Source organism: Diospyros lotus, chromosome 4 (genome assembly GCF_014633365.1).
Source record: "Diospyros lotus cultivar Yz01 chromosome 4, ASM1463336v1, whole genome shotgun sequence".
NCBI classification, from domain to species: Eukaryota; Viridiplantae; Streptophyta; class Magnoliopsida; order Ericales; family Ebenaceae; genus Diospyros; species Diospyros lotus.
This window is the reverse complement of record NC_068341.1, coordinates 8421919-8448423: the sequence shown is the minus strand read 5'-3', so window position 1 is coordinate 8448423 and position 26505 is coordinate 8421919. Positions and strand designations below refer to the sequence as shown.

The window sequence follows — 26505 nt, the reverse complement described above, 5'->3', positions numbered from 1 at the left end:
GGAAGAAATTCTTCCCCTCATCAAACCTGACAGACTTCTAGGTTTCATCTTACAAGATCTCAGGTATCGGGTGAATAGAGGAGAATAGGCTCAAGCAACCAATGCATACAGCAACAAACAGACAACCCAAGCAATTAACATTTTCTGATAAGCACCATCAGCGCAACTTAGATAATGAAAATTGGAAGCTTTTTAAAGATGATATCACCCGATTAAGTAAAACACGTGAGATTTAAACAATCAACAATATTTGAATGGAGGACAGTAAAAAGAAGTAAGAAAGTGAGTTAAACTAGAAGCAACAAACAAATTGCAAGGCCTCGTACAACTGCAGGTTTTTGGGTACCAAAATTGAATGAAATAAAGATGAGTACATTTCAGATACAAACACCAGAGCATCCTATGCATAACTAGTATGTCTCATATAATTATCGGCTTTTCAGTACTAAAATTGAAAGCCATGAATCATTGATGAACACCAGAGCATCCTATGCTCATTTAGAAACTCTTAGAATGGCTCTCATATGGAGTAGCTGCTTTATTGTGCCTATTTATGACACATATTGCAGATTAAACACAGATTTGATTGTAAACGACACATGTTAAAACAAAGTAATGAGAACTACAATTGGAGCCAATGCAAATCATGGTGGTATAAACCGGGCAATATCACTGTATGCAGCCATAGAAGCAAATATCGGTAATAGTTCAGCAGAATATTGCAGTTCAAATAAGTAAATCAAGAAAAGATTCATATCTTTTGTTGAGTAGGAATTGAGAGAGCATAAACCAGCATTGTAGATGCCATTCTAAAACACTTTACTCTTTATCAAGATGGAAATCAAATGAAAAGTTATGAAACAACAACCAACACACTCTCGCTATGGTGTATTTGCTAACAATTTGGGTGCCCGCATAATACATAAAAACAAGCATCCACTATAGGTATACAAAGCAGATTGTCCGATGCCAGAGCAGACAAAAGTTTACACACCAATATTTCTTAACACACACATACCCTACTCTCAGAGTCATCTTTTGCTAGCCCTGTACATGTTTGTTGGAGGCCTTCAGAGCCACTGTGAAGTCAGATCATGATTTGGCCACCAGAAACTCTGCCGAAGAGATAAAGCAAGACAGAAAATGACCGAAGAACAAGGAGACACAAGATATAAAGTTCCCAGACAAAAGACTATAGTTTTAAGGCCCAAGTATACCCACCTACTAGCACGACAAAACAATGTACACCTTCAATCAGTAAAACAAGACCAATAAACAAAATATTGGAATTTCGGGCGCTCCCATGCAAGTCATACCAAGGCAACTCTGATGGTTCATGGTTTTCAATCACCGAATGGTTTGACCTTGAACCTGTAAACCATCTTCTTTCTTTTTGCGGTGGAGTTGTCAATGGTCAGCAAAAGCTTACCAAGTTCACTGATTTTGAAGCTATGAGACACCACAGGTTCATCAGTTGGGGACATTTTCTTCAGCTTCTGTATGACCACTATGTATGCACCTTCAGCATCAGGCACGAATTCAGCACCGTAGCTCACTTCCCAGCCCACAACTCGAAGCTCCCAGACGATAATACATTTCTGCAATTATTAGTCCCAGATCAGTAACAATAACAGTAACCTCTTAAATTATTATTATACTTCTAAGACAACTATATAGCAATCGGACCTCCATCACTTGGATCTCCACAGTTTGCTTCGTTGCAGGCTTAACAGTAATCTCTGTGGCAGGATCATCAAAGCCGAATTCAGGGTTGCAATCACATGCATCCACACTAAGGCCGCCATACTGAATCGGCACTTGCTCCGGAGAAATGTATCTGTTTCACCAATTGGATAGAAAACAATTAATTCCACCAGACATAGAAACAAACAAGACCGGCTAGAAACTAGACTCCCTAATTCACAAAACCAAAATGCTCACTCACTTGAAAAGGGTTTCAGCTGTTTTTGGTGGCGCAGCAAATACAAACTTGCTTTTGGTCCTTTGAGTCAGGAATGGACTGATCACTGTGTAGAAAGCCAGATACCACCATGGCACATTGATGAAAACCTTAACAGAGAAACACTGTGCATCAAAACCAGCAAATACCAATATGGAACAGAATGAAATCACCAAAAAATTCCATAATCCAGAAATTATTGTAACAATAGTAGCAGTATAAATACAAGGGCTTTTCCATACCTCCCATTGGTTGCATCGATTCTAACAAATGTATCTCTTTTAACAGTAACAAGTGGGAGGTGTTTAGGGCATAGAATAATTAGCTAATAAATGTTAGCCAGCGCAGAGCACAAAATAGAAAAACCTTAAATGCAATTACCTGCAAGAAACACAGATACTGGGATTCGGATTTACCTGCTTGGCAACAAACTCCGGATAGTTGTCTTGCAGAAGATGCAAGGCCTGTTTGGTCGCGATTCGGAGCTCCCTCTTGGCCGGGCCCGGCGAGTTCTTCAGATCGCTCACCTGAAAAATGGTAGAAATACCTCCAGGGCTAAAATCAAGCTTCCTAATACTTTTCTCGAGGAACTGAATCCTCCAACGCAAGAACTTCATCCTCTTCTCCTCATCGGCAAACGTTTTCTGGTACAATTCTTTGTTCTCAAATTCGCCATACACATTGTAACACACCGGGTGGCCTTCCTTATCGAGACCGTGCATAAACACAACCTTGTCGAGATCGTCGCCGAGGTCCTCGTCGATCAAGGAGTCGATGTTGAACTCCTTCCTCCAACGGATTGTGTTCCTCAGCATTGTGAAAGCGTCCTTCACCTTGAAGTCTCGGGCTCTCAGAAACTTGAGCAGGATCACGTCGCTTTTCTTGTCCTTCAGAAGAGGCACGCCCCAGATTGAAACCTCTCCGGCGGAACCTGTGGATTCATTGGTGGGTGAGGTTTCCTTTCCTGTCTTTGATCCGGCGATGTGGGTTTCAGTTTCCGGACCGGCCAGTGGAATATCAGGAGTGGGCCCGGTGGTTACAACTGGCTCTTCCACTTTCGCCACCACCGCCGGCGGCGGGAAAGTGAAGTCATGCTTGTCCAGAGCTTCACGGACAAGAACCTCCAGTTCTTCAAGCGCCTTTCTCTCGGAAGCCGAGAGATCGGCGACGACGTTGCTCTCTTCCTTGAAGGAAACCATCGATTCGGGCACTTTATGCGGCCCGACCGGCTTCGGATTCTCCGGCTCGATCACTTCCACTTTCACTGGCGGCGCTGTCTCCGGCTCCGGCTCCGGCACCGGAACAAGCGGCTCCTCTTTCTGGGTCACGGTCACCAGGACTTCCTCTGTTGCCACCTCGGCCATCTCGTATCGACGGAGCTTCTTTCGGACGGAAGAAAAGGCAAGAACCGGAAAGACAGATTTTTCTCGAGACAGAAACTTTGCAAATTGGAAGCGGCAAGGAAAGGAAAAATAAGGGGCTTTTGTAGAGAGAAACAGAGAGAGAAAGAGAAGCGAAGCAAGTTAAGCGTGAAGAGGGATTGACATGTGGGGATGGTCGCAGAAAATCCGGTCAGTAACGGCGGGGATCCAATGCGCCGGAGGATATGTCCAAACCCCAAACCGCATGCGGCCGCGGCGCCCACCAAATTTTTCTAGCCCTTTTTACGCCAGCGTTTGTCTCTGTTGCGTCAAGAGGCCAGGCTAAGAATAGATATGGTCGCTTATGTTAAGGTCTTTTTTTTATTTTTCCTTTCATGCTTCGTATGTGTAACAACTGTAGATATATATATATATTTACTGTTCTTTCCCTTGTCCTTCAGTGCTCGAAGGGTTTGAATGAGTCTCCTCACATTGATAATGACTCTGGGAGGGGCTTGTAGAGTCTCTTATGTGATTCTTATCAAAGGTTATTACGATAAACAATTGTAAGTTTTGATTTATGAAAGTATGAGTAACTGTTCTTTAAAAGTTGTTAACGACTTTATTAGAAACCGTTATGATTGTTAGAGGCTTACAAGAGTTATGATTAGCGTCTAAGAATATGAATTATAACTTACAAGAAGTATAAATTATGATTCTTAAATGTGTCGATCATATTCCTTAAAAGTCATTAATAAAGTCAACGATTGTTAGAGACTAATCAAAGTTATGACATAACTCATAAAATTGTGGTTGTAAATCTCAAAAAATATATATTATAATTAAAAATAAGTTTCAATTTTTTTGGAGCTTTGTTAATAACTTTCGTCACAATACTAATGATTGGCAAAGATTGAGTCACGACATGGCTTCTATAAGTACGAGCTATGACTTTTAAAAAGTTTGAATTGCGACTCCCTAATATCTGGGTCTAAGTAGATTGTTAATAGCTCGTGTCAAAATGTCAATTATTACTATGGACTAGTGAAAGTCCCAACATGTCTCCAAAGTATTCAAGTTGTAACTCTTAATGACGATAAGTTGCAACTCCTAAAAATGTGAGTCCAACTCCAAAAAGATGGCTGCTAACAACCTTATTATCCGTTTTTATTACAATCGAGGCCAAATCAAAAATGCTAATGGTTTATGATGACGTATAGAAGTCAAACATAACTCTGATAAGTGCATGGTATGACTCTCGAGACGTACGGGTTGCAACTTCAAAGGATGTGAATCCAACTCCTTGGTTGCTGATGACTTTATTCACACAATAATATTGTGGGTTGTGACTTTAAAGTAGTTATGATTTTTAAAAGTGTGAGTTCAACTCGTTGTAGGTCACCAACGAATTTGATCACAACACCAATGATTCCATTGAAAATTTAGAAATTACAATATGACTCATTGAAGTACAAGTTGCCAACTCATATTGACGTAACTAATGAATCGGAATAGTGTAGATCTTAACTTTCTAAGATCCAAAGTCACCACCGTTAATGACACCTATAATCTACACATTTTTCTTAGAATCACGTCGATATTTAAATAACTCATCAAATAAATTGTCAGTGTCCTTTAGTGGCTGCCTGCAAATGAAAATGTAAAAATAAAAAGTATGAAAATATATTTTTCTTCTTTTTGTCCCATTTTTTGTAAAAAAAACAACAAAAACATGCCGCAAAAGGTAAAGACAAAATCTCTGCCATTCATACTCAAAGTTTTGAAACAAAAATTGCAGATAAGGGCTATCTATAATTCGAAAGCTTTACACTTTGAGAATTCAATGGAGGATAAATTATGCCAACATTATTGTGGTTTTTGTTCTTTCGTGAAATATGTGCTTGTATTCTTCTTCTTTTATATATATATATATATATTTACACAGACAGACAGAGCTATTTGTTTTAGATCCATTCCCTCCTCCACTGCTCAAAAATCATTGCATCCAACATAGTAAGTATAACCACAGCTCTATCCAATTCATTCTTCAACTCCTATTAGATTAGATTTTCATTACTACAACCAAATTTAAACACTTAGCACACCAAGGGTCGGTTGTGTGTGCTTCTTCAGGCAAACTTGCTTTGTGAGTCTTTGCAAATGGGCGCCCGGATGAAGATCAAATTGAATGAGAACACTACCAGGATAATAAATTAACTATAATTTAAGGGTGTAATTGTAATAATAAAAAAATTAAATATAATTAAAATAATAATATTAATTAAATATTTAAATGAAAAAATATATAAATACAAAAAGTAAAAATATGTATCATGGGTCCATCCATACCCAGAGTTGTGTTTTCATGTATTTATTTTGACTTCAATCAATACTCTTGAGATTTGAGAAGGCATGGGCAAGGGGCAGGGGCAGGGGCAGGGGCAGGGGCAGGGGCTTATATTCATTCATTAGTAATAATAATTAAAAATAAAACACAAATATCTCTCTGTAGCATAGAAAATGTGGATGATAGAAGGTTTTAAAAGAAAGATTTGTTGATAATTATATTATCATTATTATGGGTTAGACCCAATATTTTAAGTCCCAAAAAAGGTTAAAAATAAGGCAAACGAACAGAACCCAACTCTCGACGATCAAGCCATCGAGAGAGCATCAGTGCCACACACTTAAATCAACGCCAGCCCGAGTCTCGAACCGAATCGAAGGAAACCAGGGCGGAACAGAAGAAGAAGAAGAGGAAGACAATGGCTGAAAATAAGCAGTTGGATCTGAACGCAAAGTGGGATGCCTATCTCGATTTGGGTCTCCGCCGCTTCGCTTACTCCTCCTTGGCCGGTGCCATCGGTGGTCTCTTGCTCTTCAGTATGTTTCCCCCTTTCTTCAATTCCTTAAAGGGCCGCGACATTTCGAATCTTACCTATTTGAATAGTTGCATTTTCGGGTTTGACTATTGGAGGAACGCTTGATTTCAAGATATGGCTTTTGATAGAAATGATTGGCGAGCTATTATTAAGGATTGATATGTTGTTTGTTGTTGTTGTGGAGGAATACTTGATTTTATTTATTTAATTGTGTGTTGGTTAGGTTCTGGGCAAGCACTTCATTTCATTTGCTATTTCTTGCAGCCATTCGTCTCTTTGTTTGACAACAACAAATTGGACCTATTGCTGCTGGCTGTTACAAATTGCTTTTGTAATATAACCCCAAGAATTAAACAGATTTTAAAGTCCAGTTAATTCCTCTGCTTCAGTAATTAATCCGTTATTGCCATTCTCTTTCTGTATTACCCTAATTAGCAGATGCTTACTGCTAATTTTTCTATTTTTTAACTAACAACTCAGCATTTGTTTGTTGTTTATCAAAAAATATATTGGTATAATATCTGGATATCCAAATCTGTTGTCCAGAGGGGAAGTTTTCTTGGGCCCAAAAAGAAAATTGTTAGCGTGGTGGTCGGCAGCTTGTTTTCTGGCCTTTTGTTTGGGAGGGGGGGGGGGGGGGGGGGGGGTTTGGGGCTGTTTTCCGCCATGTCTGCACAGTGCACACGGATGTGGAAAATCACTAATCAAGTTGGCTGTTAAACGGTTTGATTGCAAACTATAGCCTTTGTCTATTCGAGATACACTTTTTCTTTTTCCTGTGCCATCTGTTAACAGTTTTCTCAGCCAAGTAGAAGCACTGGTTACCCTTGGTCATTGTGCCTGCTATTACCTACAGCTTTTTCCATCTAAGGTCGGGGAAGAACATGAGGGAAAACCTGCTTTCTTACCTATTAGAACGAATAAAGGAGGAGCCTGTCATCCCACTTAATCAGTGTCTGTTTGGCAGCAAATGTAGTGTCATAGAAACATATTATGTGGTAGAAGAAAAAGGTAATGAATTATTAGGTTAATTACTGTCACCAGACAACTCAAACATGGAGGTCAGTGATTCCAGAAACCTTAAGGTTTGGTTTATATTTTCGCTTAACCTTAGTGGAGATGGTGACCATTCCTGTGGTGAGTCAAACTCCAATAGTTCACTCAAATTTTCTGTGATATATGAAATTGCAAGTATAATTTGATTGGTACAAGGTATACAATTTTTGTATGCTTGCTGCATATACTGTAAGAGGCTATACCTTAAGATTGTTTACAAGTAAATGTCCCCTTTTAATCTGTTCTAGTTGATGCCTGATGTACTTGTGTGTGTGTGCACTCACAATTGTGGTGATCTTTGAATTTTTAAATTATCCCCTCCCCCACTTAAGTGTGGCGTGATACTTGATGTGAATTATTGTGTAAGGTCTTAAGATTTGGTCACTTTAGGAGTTTTAATTCTCATTATGTTTTATCTTTTGCATGGAAGTGAACCTAATTTGAACAGAAGGTCCTAAGGAATGATTTTTTTATCTCTCCAATATTTCTAAATGCAAGCCATTGTATAATGCTTCCTGTTTATTTTTACTTTTACTGTCTTGTCACTACCAGAGATTCAAAGTTTTTCCTCCATTTAACAAACAACTTGACCAAACTAGAAAATTGATTAGGTCACTGTTGTCTTGTCTGCAGTTACATTAAAATTTACAATTTAGATAATCATGTCCACCAATCTCATCTTTGGGTTGATACATATTCAGGGAAGCACCCATCTTCTACTACATGAAAGCAAAAGAAAATGAGAAAATGGAAAACAAAAGATGTTCATTGATTAGTAAAGCTCACTTTTTTGTTTTCTGTTACTAGTTTCACGCCAGCTGCATTTGTCTGAAACAAATTCTCGATGCATGAACTTCATTTCTTATTTGATTTCATCTTTACTTATACAAAAAGTAAATAGAAGGACTGGATGCATTTATTACACTGTATTGTGTTAGGGAGCCCTGTAACACGTTGGGCATCTTTGGCTTTTGGTGCTGGAGTGGGTATTGGGTCAGCATACACAGAGTGCTCATACAAGTTTGATGGATCTCCTGCAAAGCTATCCACCCCCACAATTTCAGATACTCCAGCTTCTCTAGTAAGTTTCTTCTCTACTTTATGACTTGCTCTAGTGATGTATGTTTTGTCACTTTCCTTTCATTTTTATTTTTTTTGTTGCTCACTCAATAGAACTTTTCCATTTCATAGCCTTGCAAGAAAAATTGTGGTCATATATTAGTGAATATTTTTGGGGTTATATCTTCTCAGCCAATTCGTCCTAACATGTTTTCTGCTTGGGAACAATGACACAATGGACATGTCCTATGTGTCTGTTTCCTTTTAACCCCCTGAACACTTATACCCAGAATTTTGGCTAAATCCCTTAACATGTTACATTAACAAGTTTTTAGATGAAGAAAAAATAAAGCAATTATTTTAAAAACTTTAAACGACTACTCTCTCTCTCCCCCCGTGTTGAAGTAAATGAGATGCTTATCAACAACCCCCTGCAACCCCCCCCCCCCCCCCCCCCAAAAAAAAAAGCAGAATAAAAAAAATAAAGATAAGAAAATCCATTAAAGATGAAGCAATGAAATTGATAAGAGACAAAGAAAATTCTCTTTGGAAACACTTTCCATTGTTCATAAAAAGAAAATGGATTAGCAAAGGTCTCTTGCAGTATTGTTCATAAAAACATATCTTTGCACTTATTCTGCTGTTTTGAGAAATGACTTCACTCTGTGTGGTCATATCTGCGTGGTCCTCTGTATAAGTTTTTGAACTTTGGGCTGTATGCTATGATTTGTTATGATAAATATAGAAAGATATGTTGACAGTTGATCCTCCCATTCAATGGTTGATTAGAGAGCATGAATTTGTATTGCTTCTCCTTTATGTTTTCTGTTAACTTGCAATCACTATTATAACCTGGAAGGTACAATGACACATGAATTGGCTATAATATTTTCAAGAGAATGTTCTTTCTCTTCAGCTTTGAGAATGTTCAGTCTCTCATCTGTTCATTTTACTGCTTCCAGGTCATCATAGTGAGTTTATTAGGCTTTTGTTATGCATTTTAGTAACCTCCAAATTCTTTTGTTCTTTTGGGCTTTCCTGTTCTTGCCATCATGGTGTTCAGTAGCTGCACATCTAGTCATTTTATGTTCCGGCTCCGTTTATTGCTCCGTTTATTTCAATGTATAATATTTTACACTGGAAAACAGTTTTCATATAAAAAAATGCTTACCCAATACATTATTTTTCATTTCATTTTCCTGTGTTTGGCTTGTATTTAAAAAATAATAAACAAATGCAATCTACCCTCAAATCCATCCAAATCTAGTTTTGCATTTGTAATAAAATATATACATCAAAATAATATATTTTACATATTGATCAGGAAAATATTTTTGCTAACAAAATATTTCATGTAAGAAAATATTAGATGTAAAAAATTATTTTTTTGTATAAAATATATTTTCATATTATGTTAAACAAGCCAAAGACTAGAAGATTAATGTTGCGCTCGCGTGCGCGTGTTACTTTTTGTTAGAATAATGAAGTTTTGATTTTGGTCTTAAAACAAAAAATTATTTCCAAAAGTTTTTGGGTCAGTCAAATTTTTTGCATTTTGATATGAAATCCACATTTTTTATTTCCCAAGCACCAGAAAATGGGTAAAATATTTCTTTGAAAAACATGTTACTTCAAAACAAACAGAGGCTTTTTAGTTTGTACCACACTTAACCAATGGTTGGTAAAGTCATCAAATATGGTGTCTTTAGGGCAGAACACAATTGTTACAATGACTTTAAATTTTTTACATTAGTTATTGTGTGGTTTTATGGTATACAAATAGATTCAAGAAATGTGGTGGATTTCTTCCTCTTTGCAGGATGGACAGGAATGAGTGCATAAAGTCGTCGTGTTCTTGGATACCAAACTGAACTTTCTGGGCTTTCAATTCTTTCTAACTTTTGGCTTTTTTTCGGATGTTGCAATAATCATGTAATGCAACGAATGACCTGGAGCCTGGGGGGGAGGGGGGAAGAGAGAGAGAGAGACATCACAAGCCTTAATCCTGTCTAGGGTTGGCCATATAAATTTTACTTATTTCAACCATCTCTATTCATGATTATATATTTTCTGTATCTTCTGTACGAAGTTTTTGTGATGATGTGGATGTTGGTAGGGTCGGGTCTTTTTCTTGAACTGGACCGACCTGGTGACAGGTTGGTGGTCTAATTAGTCCAACCAGCCGGTTGAGCCTGTTTTAGACTTTTAGTAACCATGCATGGTTGGACTTAGAAATGGCCATGAAAGAACTACATTCCCAGAAGATGATCCATCATCATCAACAGCAGCTTGAACTTCACCTTAGAGGCAGCATTGATGAAGGAAGACTTACTGAGTCATTAAACACATGGAGAGAGTTTTCTAACAATCAAAGCATCAGGTCCCAACAACCAAACCATCAAATAGCCAATTTCTCACAACCATGAATGCCTGCTCTGCATCTCCATCTTCTTCAGCAGATTCAGGCCGGTGAGCAAACCCATGGCCCCTCCCCCTGAAAATCATCACTCTGCATCCTTCGCCAATTCTCTCCTTGATATCTTCTAAGGTAGTCACTGGACACAGTGGATCTTTGTCACCTGCAATTAACAATACAGGTACTTTAATGTTAGCTGCAACCGAAGGATCGATCCTTGTGCCGTAGAATGAAATCCCGATGCCAAAGGAGGCACCCTCGTCCTGAGCAAGCACATCGATTACTCGGCCGCCTCCAAAACAGAATCCGATTAGACCAAGCTTCTTGGAGATTCCTGCAGCTACAAATTCATCCATCATCCATTTCGTCGATGCTGTGATGTCTTTTGCAACTCTTTCAAAGCTGTGACTCGAAAGCCATTCCTCAAAAACATTCTTAGGCCTGCCCTTTGCCCAAGGATCCCCGCGAAACAAGTCAGGAACTAGAACACTGCCAAGATAAACACCAGTGATATTATATATGTCGAGCATAAGAGAGAGAGAATATATATACTGCATCGGAAGGAAAAATGATTAAGATGTTATGCAGAAGAGATGTATGCATAAGATGGTCGAGATGAGGAAATTAATTATTATAACATTACTTGTAACCATTGCAAGCAACCCTGTATGCAAAATCCCTGGTGGAAGAATCCTCGAATCCAAAGATATCAGACAGCAGCAAGATGCCAGTGCCATTGTTGTTCTTCACTGCCTTGAAAAGATAAGCGCGGATACTGTCGTCTCCCTCCCCTATCGAAAACTCGACCCCATTGACAAGCTCGCAAGCCTCGTCGTCTTTACCGTCTTCAAGCTCCACTTGGCTGCTAGATACTTTACATTTATACTTCCTAATAGATAATGTTCTGCGTGTGGGATCTACAATTTTGGATTCGCTGGACAAGAACTGAAGATTTATAGTCAAAATTGTTGTTTCTTACTCCTCATACCAGCTGAGAAACAGTTGCAGTTTGAACAGCTATTTCTTAAACAATCTAAACATACAGAGAGACAGATATACTTGCATATATGCTCAGCTTCAAGCATGAAATTGAAGACGAACTTTTCCATATTTAATGGGATCAACTAAATTACAACATTGAATCCTCTCATTTCTTTTGTAATTTTTCATAGAATTCTTGTCCTCCATTGGTACGAGAAGAGATCTAGGTAACATCATCGTGTTCAAAAAAACAGCTACTGACTAACCTAAGGAACCCTCTGCAGAAAAATCATAAAGGGGAGAGGAAGAAATTCATAGAATTCTCCGTGTTTGATCTATGAAGGGAAGAGGAAAGGAATTCATTTGTAAAGAAAACAGAAGAAAATGAAGGAAACGAAAAAAGGAATTGTTCAATTTTCCTTTCCTTTTCTCATTCTCCCCATTAGATACCCTAAATCGCATTTACAACTGGACGAAGGAAGTTTAAACAACCAAATCAGTAAGCATGAACACAACGCAAGAACCACACATTTGTTGCTCAACATTCGACCAAGGGACCTAAAATTATAAATCAAAAAGTTACTATTATCCACACACAAATGCATATCAACTGACAGCCGTAAAGCAGCAAAGCAAAGCAACTTACAGAAAGAGGAAGTCGAGGAGAAGCAAAGTTTGTGAAGAACTGGTGGTGGTGATGGTGGTGGTTCAGCCGCCTTGTGAGCAAGACGACGGCGCTGCTTGTAGTTATTGAAGATGAAAACATGGGGGCTGATACCAACCCGATATCCCTCTTCTCTCTCTCTCGCTCTCTCTCTCTGATGTTACAAATTACATATCCCAACAGAAAGAGAACGAAGAAGTGGAGGACAGTGAATGCTCCCGTACAAATATCTAACGGATATTTTATTTTTGGATTAATTCTACCTTGTGCCCCAGTATTTTCATAAATCTTATTTTTTGGTCCCTTAATTTTCTCGAATTGTCAATCCCCCCCGCATGAATTTCTAGTGAAAATACGATGGAGATTGTCCAAGTAACATTTAATTACTTATACACCATTTTCCAATTAAATAATTATGTTATTTGTCAAACTTGATTGAGTTAATATATAACGTAATTCATCAATAAATGTGAAAAAGTAGTTTTTACTATTTCTTTTATTCTTACATCTTATTTTACCATTAACTTTTATTGTTTTTCATCATTTCTGTCTCTTATATTGGGAGAATAATTTTCTCAATCTAAATCCAAAAATTGGTCTATGTGATTGTGAACAAACCCAATTCAATAGGATTGTTTTCCTTACATCTATAGGACATCAGTTCTATTTTTTTTTGATAAATTTTACACCTCATCTTAAATGGACTTACAAATAGGTTGTGCTTCACCTGTTTGCAGATACAATATCATATACCATGATTCAACAAAACAGATACTGAGTTTCTTCTTAGGTCTCAAATGCTGAAGCACCCCAACTTTCCATGCATCTCAGAAATTTTTGGCAATAATGCCTTCAAAATGGGAATCTCATATTAGCCTAAAATAAATTTATTCACAACTATTGATGGAACTTATGGCAGTTAGATGATTCACAAGACTCTTAACAGAAATATAATTATGGGGAAACAACTGATTAATTACCATTCATTTAATAAGGTACAATCTGAATGCGAATGATGCATCTTTCTCTCATACAACTGGCTTCTAGATTGCTGCCGCTTTATTTCGCATCTAAGGACTGAATGGCAAGCTTGGCTGCAATCATGGAAATATTGTTTTTAACAAATTCTAATGATTGATCTAGCCTTTGCAGCGTGTCTTTAGTGTCCATTGCTCTCAACTTCTCTTTCTGCAACTTCGCTAATTCTGAGTGAGTCAGTCCTGCGGAAATAAATAACAAGATCAAGATTAGTGTTTCTTTTTTGTAAATGAAGATTAGTGTTTCATTGGCAGGTAATTAAACTACATGCAGAGTCAGAAGCTTTATAAGAAATGGAGAGCCATAGGCCAAGAGTTAATATAAGTATGGAGAAACGATGACAACTTCAAACAATTATGTCCCTTGTTATTCTCCACTCCACCCCCTTTTCTTACGGAGTAGAATGGAGAAAGAGAGATCACCAGAACTACAAGAAGATAAATAGGTGAAGCCCATATGTTTCCCATTACCATAAACTTTTATCCTCTTTCCTAATCAGGCTTCAACTTCCTTTCCAACCGCCCTCCTAAAATCTGGACCTGAAGCCGACATAACAATGTTATGATTTGAAGTGTTAATGTATTTAGTTCCTAGATCATTTGGAACCTAAACGCTGATTTGTTGACCTGGTTTTGGTTTTATAAGGTTCACTTTACGGGTGGGTGGGGGCCGAAAACTCTGTTGCTTGTTTTGAACTAGTTTATGCATTGGCTCTGGATAACTCTTCCTTTTATTGGTTATTAACATTACTGCAACCAAGATAAACCTTAGACCCCACAACACTTTATACAAGATTCATCAGGTTACACCAGACTTGGGGAATCTCATGCACAAACAAATACTTCCCAACTGGGAGCAAATCAGTTGCCTAGGACTGATAAGAAAAAGTATGGAAGGTTCTTGGCCAAAAATATGTATTGGTACACTGCAAACAAGCCTGTTCAACAGGAAAAGCATTCGAAATGAATCAGTTAGGTTGTTAGCACATGATGCGGAAATACATGCATATCACACAAGAAGTTCCAGAGCATTACTTATTAGGATCTTTCCTCATGTCTTGCAACAAGAAGATAAGAGATGCTGCTGAGAAGACACAGAAAAGAATGAGGGGATGAACAATAACTACCTGAAACAGGCTGGAGTGCTGCAAAGGACAAGCGCTCGGCAAAGGATGGGAAAAAAGCCCTATAGCAATCTAGAGAGCATTCCTTTCCAGCCCAATTAACAGAACTGGAAATTTGAGTCTGCAACAATTCCTCTTTAGGGTGCCTATTAACAGAAGATAATAACTAAAGAATTTATTTTCAACTGTAGGTAACAATACAGATGCACAAACACTTATCTCAACTACTGGAATGTTTATATCCTTTCTTAACAATTGCCTGTATGTTAAGGTGGTATCCTCATAACACCTCCAGCTATCAAGTCTTTATGAAGGGAAGAATTATTGAAGACAAACAAAGCATATCAAGATAACAATGATAAACCTAAATGTAACATCCATTAGAGGATTTGAGATCTGATGTGAAAGACTGTTGTGCAGATAAATTACCGATGCAGGTTAGGGATTTATATCTGATTTAATAATTGGGCATAACTGTTATACACCTTGCTAGTGACATTGAATGCAAGACAATTGTTATATTTAGAAATCAAAATAAAGTAAGTCTTTAGAAATCAATTCTTGAGATCAATATAAAAATGAACTTGAGTTCATTACGCACTGCATTAGAAGGGATGAGAATGAGATAGAGATAGAGATAGAGAGTTCCAAGCTCTTTTTCTTCAATTCACAAAGTAATCACAGAATAGTGTGTCAGCATACACGTGCCTGTGTGAGAGAGATAGTGTAGAATCAAAAACATTGATCCTTGTTTAAACATGGAACAAGTCATCTTCATTCCCAAATTTTTTCTGAGTGTAGAATGAAGAAATGTCAGGTCCAAGTTTTCATCTACATTTAAAATTTCTTTCTGCAAACTGGATTTAGGATTTTGGGGTTCAAATCCAAGCCTAGAAGTCCAAGCACAACCTTGTTTGTAATTGTAAACCGCAATACCCAACTCAAGTAGAACGTTTAGCAACCAGGTGCAAGATTTTTAAATGAAAAATATCCTGCTACACAGTAGATGTCAAATTACATACGGCAAAATTTTTCAAATTTATCAATCACCATCCTCTGAATATCAAAGTATATTCCCAGAAATCATCAAATGGATATGAATATAGCTCAGCTATCAAAACAGGTATCTTAAAGAACAATGATGTAAGACATTGCAACTCCTTCAAGTCCCCACTCCCCAACTACCCTAACAATCCTAGCCTAATATTTTTAAGAACCTCTTTGTTCCAAATCTGAAGGTCCTCCTTTAAAAGTTTAAGCTTCCCCAAAAGACAAAACTAGGAGAGAGGAATAAACCAGATAACTATTCCATTAGTTTCTCACTAAATCCATAAAAACTGGCTCTCTTAACCACATATTCTCAAACATAAATAGAGATGGGGCCAGATTTTAAACCACCACAATCCAAGAAAATAGGAACACAATCAGACACCACTTGTGGGGGCAAAGATTGAATAACACCAGGTAAATGATCCTCCCAACAAAATATGACAAACCTTGATCATAAATTTATTCCCAGGTTTGCCTATGGTGGTAATTTTGTGTTATTTTGAGAAGTTCTGTAATAATAATGAATCCCATGAGAGAATATAGGATATACATATAAAGGTCCAATATATGGTGTGGCAATATATGGTGCGGTACATGGAGGTCTCTACAAATCACATGAGTACATCCAAGCTACAAGTCCCACCAACTGATGACACAAAAAGGAAAATTAAATCACCTAAATGAAACATATGCAACAGGGAAAAATTCAATTCACTACTTGTTTTGATAAGAGGAAAAGTGACATGTCTATGACATGTCCCCTTAGGCAAGCAGAGAAGGGCATGTTAAAAAATTATGCAGTGCCCTATGAAGAAACCAAAGTGGTGAAAAACAATTTGTACAATCCTCAAAAATCAAATTACAGTTGGGAGAGAGAGCACCTTTAACTTTATCTCCAAGCTATTCAAGCAGTTAAGAGCTTCCTTCAGCACCATAACTTGAGAATTTATTTTGGTTACACAGTCACAAATCACATCTTGCACAGGTATGACTAGGCCTTTCAGGTAAGGATCTGCCTGCAAATTATGACCGTGAGCAAGAAACCTTTAATACCTATAATAGATGACACAAAGAAACTGATCATTTAACTAGTTGGATTTACCTGTAACAATCTATAATCATATTTTACTGCATTTTCATCAACAGATTAGCCTGAACAAAAATCATTTAGATAGATAAAAGTTTAAATGAAAAGGCAACAGGAAAGAAAAACAATATCTAAACAAATCCAAGCCATAAGGAAAACACTATTTGAACTTCCAAACAGAGGAATAGATGAATATGACAGAATGAAAAATAAATTTAATCAAACAACTTGGATTAATATTTAGGTCTAGATAGTACCTCTCTTTTTTTTCCCTGTCAAATATGTGAAGCTGAACACCAAATTCAAGTTTCTTATTGATAAATCTACCACTTTAAAGATTACAGGTTGTTCTCGTTACACAGAATAATGCAACCCCAGCCATGCAGCCTAGCCTTCTTCTCACACGACCCTCCAACCATGCTCAAGCATTGAGATCCAAATATAATATCAACAATAAAATGTCTATCTGGGCAATGGTTCACCAATGATTTCATTATAAATTCATCCTTGTACACATGGAAACCAGTTAGAAATACCCAAGGTAGGAGTCATGTATTTAAACAAGCATATTTAACTCAACTTCCTGACACCTAGTTGCAATTGACAGGGGTTCACTACAACAGTTGAATTTAATTGATTCAATATAATTCAACTTCCTGAGACCTAGTTGCAATTGGTAGCAGTGCAGTACAACAGTTTGAATCCAATCTATTCAATGTATATCCATATACTAGGTGTCAACTTAAAATAAGTTAACAACCAAAAATTTTTTCTACAAAGTTCCAAAGAAGAATGATGTGGCTATGACACAAACATCAAGTGAACCCTAATACCAAGCCACATTTTCTTCCATGAGAGACCAGAAGAAGCTACAATTTTTGTATAATAAGTGAATACAACTCCTCCATTTGCATGGCACTAACAACTTAGATGCTATATAAAATGGTTGTTACAGCACTATTCAGATATTAAAAGCAACAATGTCTATTCAGTATCCACAGCCAACATTTTGTTTCTCATTTTTTTTGTATTTTCTACCTGTAGTTCGTATCAAATACTTACGAGTGCATTAATTTGTCCATAATGCGCAAGGGTGAACAGTGTTAGAAAGTAGCTCATATTCTGTTTAACCAATACTACTACTAAGTTCACAGAATGCATTAATTATAGTCCTATTTTCTGAATTGCTACTTAATTTTATAATCCTTGATAATAGTAAAAAAAAAAAAACAAGAAACTAAGGAAAAAGTACTCCAACTTCCTGCAGAAAAACTAAAAGTGTGCAAAGTAACACTTCATGGTCCACAAAAAAAATAAAAAATAAAAAGAAACCACAGGAGGAAGGCGGTTGGGACTCATAGTTCCTCTTGGGACCAATCAGCATGGTATCAAAAGAAGCAGCTCAACTCCAACAATCTCTAAGACCAACCCAAGAAAGCAACATTTTGCATTGACTCTCAATGAGAAGCTCCCATGGTTGTTACCAGAAAATTCTGTAGTTACTACTAATTAACTTGGAACTCATCAAGGTAGAAACTAGTGCACATAGAAGATTTCTGTCCAAAAGCCGCATATACGGGGACATATTACTTGGTATAATAAAATAAAAGCTCTCTACATTTCCAGGGTTCACTATTTGATAGAAATAAAGGTGGGGCAATGGATATTGTATTGGTGAAAGTAAAACGACAGAACAATCGAAAACAATGATCAAAACTATGGTACAATGCAATGGGTGTAACATATGGACTGAAAAGCCTACTTAATAGTTAATTATCTATTAGTCACCTGCACAAAAGTCACAATTTTGCCACGACCAATTCCCCTTATGGATACTAATGCTCCAACATCTAATCGTTCAACCTGTATGATAGTATAGGAGAATGAGGCCATAAACTATTTGAATGTTATTGCCAAAAAGGCAAGAAGCTGACCTTTTCCACATGAACCAAACAACCATATCTAGCAGCAAATGATGCTTCTGCTCCATCACTGATCCCAATAGGATCCAACACGAAATGAATAAAACACTTTTTCCTTGTAAACAAAGACTGCAAGAAGTAGAAGAGAGGTTATATCCAAATTAGCATAGCTTTAGCATAATGCTGTTACTTATAACAATCATTGCCTAAAGCAATTGACAAACATGTCAAAAACAGTACTAACAGGGAAGCTAAACACACAATTCAGTCACTCCAATTTTAATTCATGTAATATGCAGTACCTCATCAAGCAATGCGAGATATCTTGCTTCATACAAATGAAGTGTCTTGCCCTCGGATGGAATGAAAACCTGTATACCAATACTAATGCCTGTTAAAATATGTAAAAATAGAGATTGCAAGCCTCTTGATATTGAAGAGAATGTTGTTAACGACATATATTATAAAATCTCGGTAAAAGATTTAGATCAATGTTTTCTTTGAATTCAAGGTCAGCTGGTTTCTCATATATCAACTTGACAGTAACGAAACTTTGATGATTTAGCAACAAAGGTGTTGCTCCTTGTCAGAATTGACACCAACAAACTAATCATCATGCCGGAAGCCTTTCCTCTTTGCGAATCCAAACTCTAACTCGGTAAAGCCTTCCAATTATTTCATTGGACAGTAAATCCTTCCATCAATTGTTATGAAAATGAAAGCCACATTGGCTTATTAAACCTCACACCAAAAGCTAAACCGTAGTTAAATAAGATTTAAAAAAAAAAAAATTGAAGCAACCACATAATCTACGATAAAGGAAACCATGTTTTCCCAAACTTCACAGCAAAAGTTAAAGTGACGCCAATAGATAACATTCTTCTATTTTGCAAAGAGCAGTGATAAATAACAGGCGATTCATGAGATTCGAGAAATACCAAATTATTGCACAAATGAACTATGGAAATGTTAATAACGAATACTAACATGGGAACCGACCCACCTGGTCCATGGGAAAGGGAAGAAGAGGGAATTCTTCTGCCCCTATCGAAGGAAACGAAGAGAACACTTTCGGGACAAACCGGCGCCGCTCATGATTCACCGGGGCGGTAGAATGGAAACGCAGGCGACGGTGACTGCTTCCTGAATATTCGACGGAATTATTTGTTCTGGAGGGAGTGGCGAAAGGTATGGGATTGAATAGAGTTGAGTTCAAATTGAGAACGGCGGTGGCGCTGATTGCTTCACAAGTCATGGATAATTGCGGCGGAGAGAGGCTTGGCGAATACCAGAAGGGGAGCAATTCTGCAAGGTTAGAATTGAAGCTGGGGATCCATGGCAGGAGCCGGAGACGAGGCGTGGCGCGCTCTGTGCCATGGGATGGGAGAGAGACGACGTTTTAGTTAGCATCACGCATGATAGACCTCTTTTTCATTTTTTTTTATTAAAATTTTATCCAAATCTCAATAAAAGATAATTTATCGGCGGGTCTCTTTTATTAAATACCATTATTGGATGCTATATTGATAACAAAAATCTTAAATCTAATGCTAATTTCACAAAGTTTTGACAACCCCAATCCCCTTGCTAGGTTTGGTGATTGATTTTGACCAATCCATTTTCACTATTTTTTTCTCACAACGACCATCTTTATGTTCGAAGAGACCTGTCGTTGCAGCATATCTGCAAATCAAAGACCCGAGTGATTGTTTGGAAGAGAAAATCGACCAAAAAAGATAACTATAGACACGATGACAACAATGAGCAAATTAGACAAGATGACGACCATTAAATCTGATAGTGATAAACAACATATCTGTTGACAACAACGAGAAGCTTGTTCAATGACAGCCACAATGAGAACAAACATATATGGGTTTGTGATTATTGATTTTTAGAAAATTTGTATTTATCTACATATTAGATGAGTGATATTGTGTATTTTGTTATTAATTTGTGTATTTAATTATTAATTATATATATATTTGATTATTGATTTTGCGTTTGTGTGTATTTAATGATTTTATATATTTGATTATTGATTTTATGTACGTTTATATCTGATTGTTGATTTGTGTATTTAATTATTAATTTTATATATATATGTATTTAATTATTTTGTGTATTAAGCATTCAAAGATAATCTAGCAACTAGATTAATTGAATTTTCAAATAAAATGTGATCAATGATCTAAATTAGAGAGAATTATGTTAAATATATTTAAAATTTATTATTATAGAATTATTTTAAATAATTTTGTTAAATAATTGTATTTAAAAAAATTAGTAAATTGATTTAAAAATATATTAAATATTATTAAATAATAAATTTGTATAGTAATACAAATTATAAGGAAGATAAAATAAATAGAATTAAAATTTATTAAAAATAAATTAAATAAAATAAAAAGAATAAAGGGTATAGTTGGAACAATAGATAAAATTAAAATATATAATATATTATTTATAATATAAAGTAGGAAGTGTGATTGGAGCGCTGAGTCGAGGACAATTTGGGCAATTTAGAGGCTCTGCCAGCGAGCAATCCATACCTCTGAGACAGAGAAAGGAAGAGGGGGGAAGGCACAAGGGGAGATTTGACTCTTGTGGGTGGTGGCCCTGGTGGGTTGTGGAAGCGAGATGGAGGCACCTCCGGAGAACGATTGCTGTTCGATATGCCATGCAAATTTCAACGTTCCGTGCCAAGCCAATTGTTCTCACTGGTTTTGCGGTCATTCTCTTTCATTTCTACGTTTTGTATCGATTCTATTGTGTTTGTATGTTCTCCACTATGATTGTTAGGGTTCAACGTGTTTCTGTTAATTCCCTATGGATTCATTGCCTAGGTTTTGATTTAGTTGTAGAGAAGGAAGTATTGATCGTAATCGCTTTAAATGCATTGTTTCGTTTTTTCTTTGCCAGTTTGCCTTTGGTTTGATCTCGCAAATTCCCTTGACATCTTTCTCTGAAATTGGATGGAAAATGCATCAATCCATGTTGTGGGTGTGGGGATGGACAGGGTTGTCTGTTACTTAAAAATGAAATGGTGAAAAGGTTTATGTTCAAATAAATACGAGGAAGTGGGTTTGAGTTTTGACAGATATTTCATATTCTCCACATGCATCAATATGTGAACCCGCGTGTCCTGGTTCATTTCACCGCCCAAATTTTGCTTACTTGCCAATGAACCACACAAAAATTTATCCTCAGCTGAAACTTGTGCAGATTTGCTTGGTTAATGTTAGAGAAAAAAATTTCCTTTTCTTATCTGGAAATCAGAAAAGCACTATGTATTCAGTTCAAATTTTTGTTTCATTCCATGAGATTTTGGGGGATGAACCACCTTTTTGGTCTCTTGAATTTCTTCCCAAGAATCCATGTTAACCAACACCAACAATCACAGCCCTAATCCCACTAGGTGGGAATTGTGGGATAAGTTACATGAATTCTAGCTCTCCAGTGATCTGTATTCATGGCCGTATACTTTGTAAGCCATTATATATTATGTCATATTTAATGTTTTCCTACCAAGTTTTGCTTGGTCTTCCTCTTGTATCTTTTGCTATAAATTTTCTCCCTTCATCCGCTCGCCTTTTTGGTGTGTGTGCTGGTCTTCCTCCATTTCAGGTTTAGCCTCGTGAAAGAATTTTTAGGGCCACGAACATATTGTGGTTACCCATATTGGTCAAAAGTGACGCTTAACAGGCACCTGAGGGTTTGGACTAATTAGTTCTGCATGTGTGATGGATGCTCTTGTTTATCTGCTTTCACACTTAATTGTATGATATGTTATAACAGCTCAAGTTTTTGATACAGATCTCTGTATTTGGTGCTTCTCATTCAGGTAATTGCATTCTACAAGCTTGGAGTTATGGATCAACCTTCCAGCCATGTAAATGTCCTTTATGCCGTCGTGAAATAACTTTACTGATTCCCAGTGATGCTTCATCACGGCAGCGTCAGGATTCTCAAGTTGCTGAGACTCTTGGAAATATCGAAAGATACAACCGGTATTTTGGTGAACGTGCAAATGGTCTTATTCAGGTAGACAATGAACTTTATTCAGCATTTCATTGGGACAGGCAAATCACAGCTTACAAATTAGATTATCTTGAAAAAATATTGGAACTAATATAAGTGTGGGCTTCATGATTAGAAGTTGAATGTGTACTCTTTAATTCTGCTTATACCTCCTACTTTATTTATTTATTTATTTTCTGATGATGAATTTAAGGCAGGCTCTAAGTCATATGTGTGGAGAGTTCCTTGTGCATTAAAAGGTTTTGGGAGGGAACACACATGGTGAATTTTGATGAAGTTAAATAAAAGCAAGACTAAACTTGAGGAAAAAATAATAGTGACTATAAATATTCAAAGGTTATCCGGCACTATCATTTTTTTTTATAGTTGATACGTTATCTGCAAGGGAAGTAGGGTTAGAGAGGATATTACCTCTAGAAGTAAACTAACTGGATAATTGAAGCTAGAAGCAGCATCAGTTTGATGTTATGGTAGGTTTTGGAATGATTGAGAATATAGATAATTGGAGTTGGAAATGCGACAAGGACAAGAGAAAAACAACAAAGAACATGGTTTCAGGGGGTGAAAATGAGGTCTCCTGTCATTTCTTCATCATATTCCCCTGAAGCTGAAGCGTGAAGAAACCTTTACATGATCTAGAAGCTGGAATTCTACAGTTTGTTGAATACTTGAATTGAGCTTATCTAGTGTGTTACTTTTGCTTTTGCATTTTAGATAAGGCCCTTTGATCATGGCCCAAAAGATTCAGAATTATTGTTGTACCGTGTGGTAAGACTGGGTAAAATTGAACTGTATGCTGGTTAAATGCCTCGATGATATGCCTCAATGCTTGATGACTTTGTAATCGTGGTGCACCTTCTGGAAAATATTATGAATCCTAAGCCATAACCTTCCCACACCTTAATAGACCATTTTTAGTTTACTAAATTGCGTGCATCATTCATTTATTTGTTACATCATTGCTTCACCTTGAGTGTCAGTATTCATACTGCCATTACCTAATTTCTGCTACATGGTCAATTTATCCTGATTATAGTCATTTTATTGCTTACACTCTTGTGAATATATTCATCTTATTCTCTTTTCACGCTTGAAACCCCCCCCCCCCCCCACACCCCAACCCCCCCCCCCCCCAAAAAAAAAAATCCAGAAGAAAAATGTCTTTGGTTTTCCTCTTTTTGCAATATTTATAATTTATGGTTGAATTCAGTTCTATGAGATTTACGTATATTTTTATGCTTTGAATTCTTAAGCTACTCCAGATGCTGAATGCAGTAAGATGTATCATGTGGTTGAAAATAATTCTTCTAGTATTAAGTTTTGGGATAATAATCCTGGTATTATAAGTTGGGAGTAACAAATAGCATTTAAATATTTTGCATTGATGAATTAGAATTAGTTCCTAGAATCTAGGCTAGCCTTAAAAGATCCAACATGGACATGCACATTATTGGATAATTTGAATAAAATTCAAGAAGAGCATCAACATTTCTGCATAAGATGTAAATAGAAATTGGGTGCCCTAGAAAAGCATGTTTGAAATTGATTTACCGAAAATAATTTTTAAATCATTGAGTTTATTTTACCCCTTTTTTTCAGATGTTTAGCATGATCCATTTTAGATGTAAGGTCGAGTTATGCACAATTAAAATTATGAATTTACTGAAGGTTTTTGCATTTTCTGTAGGCACTAACATTTGCCAAGTGGAAATGTTTTTTAGTATCTAAATTGAGGAGAATGATAATTTTGTTTTTCAGTTTTGAGATAAGGTGGTTTCAATTTATCTTATGGAGCTTTCTCAAATTGGAGTTTCAGGCCATACATGTTTAACATTAGAGCTTTTCTTTTCAAGCATTTATAATGACTCTAATTTTGAAACTGCAGCAAATCATAGAGTTGACAACTGAAAGTTGATTTCTCTTTTTGACAGAGATTGCAAGACCTTCCTTTTCTCCTCAGGAGATTGTTACGAGAGATAATGGATCCTCAAAGATCTCTTCCACTTTTTATCAGGGCACGTGTCTATTTGGCAGTTAAGTAATGACACAGCTGCACAAGCAAGTGCAGTCCTGCTACACTCACACTGACATGCATTTACATTTTTTTATGTCTCATGTACTGTTTGTGCATTGTTGTCACTTGTGAAATAAATACGTCACCAGCCATTTATAGAACAACATACACTTATCTGTTAATTGATGGCATGCCTGCACAAGCAAGTGCAGTTGTACACTCACGTTGACATGCATTTACATTTTTTTTCTTGTTTCATCAGTAGTGTTTATCCATTGATGTCACTCGTTAAAACAAGTCGTGCGCCATTCATAGAACACCATACACACACTTGTCTTTTCCCTCATCAGTTTTGTGCTCCTGTGATGGATTGGGTTTGGAAGCTACAAAAGAAGTACAATCACGAGATTGTGGATATTGCTGCGACTGTTCAGTATTTTACTGGACAAGTTCAACTATTTGCAGAAGTGAAACATATTCATCACCTGCAGATGAAGTGTTGTGGCAAAATTTCTGTTACTGATGGCCATAAAAAATGGCCAAGGATTACATGCCATCAATTGTTCTTGCTTCTAGTGCATGCAAAGCTGTGGTATCAAGACAAGTATTGGACGCTAAAGAAATTTCAAAGATAAGAGAAAGCACTGCATTATATAGCTGTAGCTCTTACACTGTCGGTTGCATTGTTTTCGACTGTGGATGCCACTGAGCACGTGTTCCATTGAGTCATCTAAGGAATGTAATACCTACGTGTTCACGGTTTTCCCGAATATTTCTCATGTGCAGATGTTAGTAAGCGCCATCTATATTCTCAGCCCTGTGGACATTATTCCTGAAGGTATATTGCTTTTTAGTAATTTATTTTTGTCAATTATCTTCCCCGGACTGGTTTTTTTCCTATACTCTGATCAAGCACCTTATTTTTCCAGGGATTTTGGGAATAATTGGTTTATTTGATGATGCCCTTATAGCTCTCATCTGCTTCCTTCATGTTGCTGCCCTATATCGGTCTGTACTACTTTTTCGGCATGGAGGCTCTTGAATTGCCCGGGTTGGAACTGCAATTGCCCAGCAAAATAATGAAGCGAAAGGACTGAGCGGAAAGAATAGATGAAAAAGTGTACATAGGTCTTCCATTTATAAGATTTGTCGCAGTTTCCATCTCATGAGAATGCAGTCCCCGACATTGATTAGAGATGATCGTTAGTTGATTACAAATGGGCTAGTGACAATTTTGTGTTTGATTGATATTGTGACTCTTACACAATATTTGCGGTTGCCATTTGTATTTGATGCTAATAGTTGCATTTGACTCTGTCTTCATGTAGATTTGGGTATGATTTGTTTGGCTATGATTCTAACATTTCGATTTGAGGGGCGAGAGTTTAACCAAGCTTTGCCTCCATGAATTCAACCAGACAGAGCCTTGGTACAAAATCTTGGATCACTGGCAGATGAGACTACACAACAAAACTGGCAATTGATATTTCAAATGCATTAGCTAAATCTTGCTAAATTTGGAGCTCTAAATTCACGTGTACGCTAGTTTATCAATTACAGGTGAAGCAATGAAGGGAAGTCGAAGTCCGCAACGTAGATAGCAGTGCAAGGTTGTTAAAATCATAAGAGGGTCTTCGACATGTAAAATCGTAAAATCGAATGCGATTCAACTTCAAAATCGTAAGTGTTTTCGGTGCCAAAAATCGTCAAATCGTACCCGTAAAATCGGGAGTTTAGTTTAACAACCATGGCAGTGGACTCCACAGTTTATGCTTGCTCATGGAACCTTTTAGACAGCAATAACAAAAGGTTAATAGGTAAGAGAGCACCTAACCCAAGCTAAATCAAGCA

General features: G+C 36.9%; 5 protein-coding genes across 7 annotated transcripts; 2 read left to right on the top strand and 3 right to left on the bottom strand.

Annotated features, from left to right (window-relative positions):
* Positions 1 to 774: 774 nt before the first annotated feature.
* Positions 775 to 3691, bottom strand: LOC127800515 (patellin-3). The gene is made up of 4 exons (XM_052335166.1): positions 2377 to 3691; positions 1946 to 2070; positions 1687 to 1837; positions 775 to 1598 (listed from the first exon to the last, which is right to left on the bottom strand). Exons 1-4 carry the CDS (start codon positions 3322 to 3324, stop codon positions 1344 to 1346), a joined length of 1479 nt encoding a protein of 492 aa, XP_052191126.1. The 5' UTR covers positions 3325 to 3691; the 3' UTR covers positions 775 to 1343.
* A 2259-nt stretch (positions 3692 to 5950) lies between these two features.
* LOC127799308 (uncharacterized) lies at positions 5951 to 10395 on the top strand. The gene is made up of 3 exons (XM_052333228.1): positions 5951 to 6204; positions 8198 to 8340; positions 10138 to 10395. The coding sequence occupies exons 1-3, from the start codon at positions 6087 to 6089 to the stop codon at positions 10150 to 10152; spliced, it is 276 nt and encodes a 91-aa protein (XP_052189188.1). The 5' UTR covers positions 5951 to 6086; the 3' UTR covers positions 10153 to 10395.
* Positions 10396 to 10607: 212 nt separating this feature from the next.
* Positions 10608 to 12579, bottom strand: LOC127799305 (uncharacterized). The gene is made up of 3 exons (XM_052333226.1): positions 12362 to 12579; positions 11378 to 11679; positions 10608 to 11223 (listed from the first exon to the last, which is right to left on the bottom strand). The coding sequence occupies exons 1-3, from the start codon at positions 12479 to 12481 to the stop codon at positions 10695 to 10697; spliced, it is 951 nt and encodes a 316-aa protein (XP_052189186.1). The 5' UTR covers positions 12482 to 12579; the 3' UTR covers positions 10608 to 10694.
* A 671-nt stretch (positions 12580 to 13250) lies between these two features.
* Positions 13251 to 19995, bottom strand: LOC127799304 (uncharacterized). Of its 3 annotated transcripts, none has more exons than XM_052333223.1 (7): positions 19603 to 19994; positions 18902 to 18970; positions 18612 to 18728; positions 18466 to 18540; positions 16472 to 16606; positions 14544 to 14706; positions 13251 to 13599 (listed from the first exon to the last, which is right to left on the bottom strand). In XM_052333223.1, exons 1-7 carry the CDS (start codon positions 19852 to 19854, stop codon positions 13439 to 13441), a joined length of 972 nt encoding a protein of 323 aa, XP_052189183.1. In that variant the 5' UTR covers positions 19855 to 19994; the 3' UTR covers positions 13251 to 13438. The 3 variants fall into 3 exon arrangements, with proteins under 3 accessions (XP_052189183.1, XP_052189185.1, XP_052189184.1); XM_052333224.1 differs by having other exon boundaries at positions 13319 to 13599; positions 14544 to 14682; positions 16469 to 16606; positions 19603 to 19992; XM_052333225.1 differs by lacking the exon at positions 18466 to 18540 and having other exon boundaries at positions 19603 to 19995.
* A 1113-nt stretch (positions 19996 to 21108) lies between these two features.
* LOC127799307 (uncharacterized) lies at positions 21109 to 25961 on the top strand. The gene is made up of 5 exons (XM_052333227.1): positions 21109 to 21330; positions 22444 to 22643; positions 24572 to 24673; positions 25441 to 25492; positions 25584 to 25961. Exons 1-5 carry the CDS (start codon positions 21240 to 21242, stop codon positions 25694 to 25696), a joined length of 558 nt encoding a protein of 185 aa, XP_052189187.1. The 5' UTR covers positions 21109 to 21239; the 3' UTR covers positions 25697 to 25961.
* Positions 25962 to 26505: the final 544 nt, after the last annotated feature.